Genomic DNA, 5,315 nt, shown 5'->3' with positions numbered 1-5,315 from the left:
ACAACCAGTCCGAAGGTGACGTTTGTCTCCAAGAACAAACACCAGCTCGGAGGTCTCCCTCCTCCTTCTACTATAGCTAAGATCCATTGGCTCAAGCCCTATTGACGAGCTCTGATGGTGTACATTCCAAACAAGTCGTGCCGACTTGAATAGAATTCGGCATTCAATGCCGCGTTCACCGCTTCTTTAAAAGCAGACGGATGCTAGCAGAAAACTTCAATTTTAGCGACGCCAGTGCGGAGGCCCTCCATAAAGACGATCACTGCGACCGCCTCAGGAAGAGGATCTGCTGCCATCCCGGCAATAGGAGTTCTTAACTCTTGGACAAAGTCTGCCAACTCCTTCTTGCCTTATCGGGCAGCAAGAAAATGCGATCTCACGAGGTATGCCTGATCAGGTGGCGAGAACACTCGCATATGCTGACACTTCCGCTCCATCCAAGACGGGAACGCAGCTTCAACCAGAGCACCGCACGTTGGTGTCCATTATCGCGCTCGGCGATCGGGCTTGGAGATAGCTAGCGTCACGCGCTGTTGCTCATTTTGGAACATAGCGGATGCCATAGTCATCTCGGCCTCCCACGCCATCCTTCCCCTCAAAAGTCTTCACGCTCACCATGAGCGGCCCGGGTCAGGAGGAATCATCCTTCGTCGACGCTGAAAGCTTCGGCTGTAAATGCTCTAACAAAGTGTTTTTATAGTTCGAGAAACCTCTAGGTATGCGCTAAGTGCCCAGGGCCCTTGCGCAACAAGGTGTTCCACGTCCTCAGGACACAGCAGAGACATCAGCTTATTGAGCTCGTCCTGCATGCACTGGGGAAATAGGAGTATATTTCCATCCTCACAGAAAATCAGTCGAAACGACTCAGGGGTAGATTGACTACGAGTGCTACCAAGTGCAGCGGGGCTGCCGTAGTTCTTTGTTTAGAGAAAGCTAAGCTAAGAACCAGTACGAGTTTAGCGGATCGCAATCCGCTACCTCTAAGTACTAAAGCCTCAACAAGGCAAACGAACACTTCTGTTCAAAATTGAGACTGTATGTATTTGTTTTAGCTGCGACAGAGCCGCCGTTATCTAAAACCCTAGGTTTTCTCTAATTCATATAGTAATACCTAATTAATACAGCAAAACCTGATTAATATAGTAATATGCATTACTTCTGGCAATCCTGTCACGTGGTGGCTTCTTGTTACGGTGTAGCCTCACGACTGTGTTGTTATTCTAATTGTGTATTTCACACCTATGTACGGTCGCACAACCTTGTGCGACGCGCCCTTTCTCACAAGTGCATGTGTGACCCCGTTACAGTACCAGAAATGCAGCAGCTATAAAAATGGAAACCATAAAGGCAACTAACAACTATAATCACAAGAAGTACGAGATTGCCAAGGCTGGCAGGAAGTATATCGCGATGAAGAAGAATCAGCAGCTCATAGAAATGCAATATAGTCGAGCAGCAACGAGAATAAGTAGCGTCGAAAAAAAAATTAAGTATGATGACGATAGTCGAGTAGCTCTTAACGTGGCGCGCAGGTAAATGTTCGAGGCAAAAGTGTAATTGAAAAAGGCGGACAGCCATTAGCCAAAAACTGTGGATTATGACGATCCGCCAGCTGTTTAACATCGCCCATGGCATAGTAAAACTATATGAGGACTAAATGTTATCCATAAATTGGAGATACCCAAGTTAAATAGTGGTGAGAAGACCTTATTGTTCAAGATGTTTCCGGGAACTTGTGTACTAACAAGTGTTCTGTATGAGTACTGGAAGCACAACGCAATTGTAGCTACCTCAAAACTGCAAACAATAAGAAGATCGGATAATCATATCCAGTATGGTAAAGCGGACTAATGCCAAATGACTCAATCATTAGGCAGCAAAAGCTTAAGCAACAGATTAGCCTAAAACGGATATACAAGAAACGACGTCAAACGTAGCAAGATACCGGACTTCATAATAATCCGGCCATGTAAAATCGGCAATACATTGAGTGAATTCGAGAGCTGTGTAAAAGCCAGCGCCAGCTACCACGGGCAGACAACTCCGTTTCGGAACTCCAGATAATTGGAAATATCGGAGAAAGACTGAAGGGACGATCTTTTGTCGTTGAATACCAAACTTCCTAAAAATATTCGTGACTTTGAAGAACGTTTGCCTCGAGCAATTCAAACTCAGGTCGAAGAAGAGCTTCTACCGCAGCTACTAGTGAAACAGGTATTCACGATGGCTGTCACACAAGCTAATCAAGGGGGCATTCTGATAGCAACGGAAGCAATGCGCATCCATACGCCGGAGCTACGCAAAACTCAGTCCAGTCAGAAAAATCAGATACAATCATGTTCAACGAGGTGGTAATTTCTACTTTCCGGCCGAGCCACAGCTCGTCAATGTCAAAGTTTACAACTTCCACACAACAGAAGTATATTCCGTCGCTCAAATGTCCATAATTTTAGTATGGACGAGACAACAGGACAAATCGCGTGAGCTACCTCAGCGGCAATACGAGGTAAACATTTGCAATATTACAATGTTCGCGGGGACAGGGCGGATCAAGGCGTGCCTGCAGCGAGCATATCTGCTAAGTTTGAGCTGGGCGAATTAGACACCTACCGGACTGAATCAGAGATTTTGGTACACTGGCGCCTAACAGTACTCATATCAGTGTCTCTTGAACTTTAAGAAATATATTACGATCATATTGTTTGGGAGACCAATGGTGTTTAATCACCCCGGTGCACGAGGTCGTAAACAATGCGTAAAATGTAGTAAAATCGGGCATACAAATGAAAACACTTTCCGGACGCGTTTTATAAGCAGCAGAATCGTCTCAATCAACTTTGTGCATCCCAAACGATTCAGAACCAGATAGTTTCTCTGGAGCAAGCTGACTCCACTACAGGAAAAGGCCGAGACAACATGTTTTGATAAAGTAATATCCATGATCGAATGCTTCGCATTTGAATGATCCGTGAGGGTAGCGCCATGATGCAGCTGTAGTAATCTAACATCAAGCCCAGGATATTTTTGCACTCCTTCTGAAATATTGCGAGTGCAACCCAGACTTCTCCGAGCTGCACTCATGAAAGATACAATCTAGCGAGGCCCCAACTAAGTCCTATGGAACGTAAATATTGCATGTGTTGGAATTTGTTAGCGCGCAAAATATCGCGCCACCACGTGGTGATATTTATTCCGCAAAGATGTAGTGGATATATAGATTGCTCGATAATATCCACCATACTCTTCATACTGAGTGCTCTGTCAGTTTTTTCGGTGACGGACTTATCCATGACGAATGTTGAGCTCAGCTCCTCATCCAGTAAGCCGTACAAGCTCGGATCTCACAATCTTGCGAATCATTGCACAGATGACTTCGCAAGCTTACCGGCGGCGTCTACTTGGAGTATTTTTATCCCCCCTAGGACATCCTGTTCACTCTTGCCACGCGTAAATCGCCGAGATCCCGCGGAATTTCGATGCTCTGTACGTCACGGTATAGCTGAATAAAATCATGGGCATTCATCATAACATCAGAGCCTCACCGATCTACTCGTGGCTTATAGTTGCCGGTCTGTGTCAGATTATCTCTGGAGACAGTGGCACCATGCTGCTTTGAAACGACTGTGCGGAATCAAATTATATAGGCTGCAACACTTAGTCACTCTTTGCCGGCTCGCCAGATCTGATTACTAGGACGACCATCTTAGGGCCAGCATATCCATCTTATCCATGACACATTCTGTAGACCGCACGCGGCTCACTGCCAATTATGCCTTTTAAGCCGATTTCACCTTCTAAGCCTTGCTCAAAATACCCCAGCAGTGTCTTTGCAAATAAATTCGGATGATTGCATGATCTTTATCGAGACTATCACGGTGTCAGGCCTGCGGCAAAAGCGCTCTCGTTTTTTAGAATATGTGTTTTTACTCAACAACGCTGTACTTGAATTGAACTAGAGGGTAATGAAATTCAGCTCTAAGAGAGTGACTCTCCTGAAAAATGGTCTTTTCGCAATTGAGAGTTGCTCGTTGTCAGCATTAACGTCTCGTCCTTTGTATCGCCTTAGAATATACCGATAGGTTCAGAATCGTCGTGCAATCACGTTCCATAAGCGAAACGGAGGCATTGCCAAGAATAGACAGGATCTCCGCGCGTCTTGTGACGGAAAGATGTCAAAAAATTTGTTCGCATTGTCTCTGCAATTCTGGCAGCAGGAGACGCTGTTTAATTCTTCATCTCGAGATCTGTGATACGATCTCATCTTATGTACGGTGCAGCTCAAAATTATAAGCAATGGGGCGACGGAAATTCAAGGTTATTTCGAACCGAGTACGTTTCCCATATCAAATTTAGTGCTTCATAAATTTACCTCTGCTAAAAAGCAGAAGCACTTTACACACCTCATGTAGATGTGATATCTTCCGTAAAATACTTACTCCAAAAAAGCAGCGATGTCTTAGCGCCGTGGCTTTATATCAGGTGGAGAGCCGCAATCTATAAAATGGAGATATGGTGAGATAGGATCGTCAAGACCCAGCCTTAGACCGGGAAGTTTTTTAAAGAAAATAAGGGCTTTCAGCCCAGAAAATTTGGCTGTCATCATCAACGTTCCGACATTGAGAAGCCGTGGAGAGCCCTACCGTCCTGCGATGGTTATGCTGATAAAGTGTCAAACATTCTTTTGATCAATTCTGTCGAGTTGAGAAGTTTGACAACATGTAGCGGCGAGGGAGGTTTGGTCCTAGATATGAAGACAAAATATAGTATATTCGAGGTATGGCATGGTTTGGAGCTGCGGGAGATATGGATTAACTGAGAGCCGAAAAGACATCCACAAGGCAGAATAAAGCTAATACTTTTTCTAGTATACCATATTGCACCGACTAGCACTCGACATTCCCACGCGATGAGCCCGTGATTGGCCCTTCGCCAAAGCCCTAACCGTCGTACTCTCGACCAAGAGAGAATAGCGCTTGCACTAGCTCTACAAACTGAGTCTTGAATGCAAAATGGCGACAGAAAATTTTGACTGTCATGACGTACGTGTTTTGGATTGTAACAGGCACAAAATGTAGTACTACAGTCATGAAATTGAAGATATTTTCTCGTTCCTCGTTATCGAAGTTTATCGCCTCTAACGCGCTCAGAGAGCCTCCACCTTCCGTACATTGTAAGGATTACGTGGTGCAGAAATTTTGCTTCGAATTCATGCAACATGTATAATTTTCTCGAAAGAGGCGGGAAGGACGCGCTAAACCTTCCGCGTGGTGCGGCCTGCACTCGTACGGAGATATCCAGGAACAATGACGGTAAGT

At 45.1% G+C, this 5,315-nt stretch overlaps 1 protein-coding gene across 1 annotated transcript; it reads left to right on the top strand.

Moving 5' to 3' along the window:
* Positions 1-1,332: 1,332 nt before the first annotated feature.
* Positions 1,333-2,355, top strand: PHALS_04372 (uncharacterized protein; the record flags this gene model as incomplete). Its single annotated transcript, XM_024718477.1, has 2 exons — positions 1,333-1,532; positions 2,091-2,355. 2 exons carry the CDS (start codon positions 1,333-1,335, stop codon positions 2,353-2,355), a joined length of 465 nt encoding a protein of 154 aa, XP_024583872.1.
* Positions 2,356-5,315: the final 2,960 nt, after the last annotated feature.

The sequence above is a fragment of the Plasmopara halstedii genome (assembly GCF_900000015.1).
Source record: "Plasmopara halstedii genome assembly, contig: Scaffold_2604, whole genome shotgun sequence".
Classification (NCBI taxonomy): Eukaryota; Oomycota; class Peronosporomycetes; order Peronosporales; family Peronosporaceae; genus Plasmopara; species Plasmopara halstedii.
Note: the sequence above shows the minus strand (reverse complement) of the source record. Positions and strands in the feature narration are given on the sequence as shown.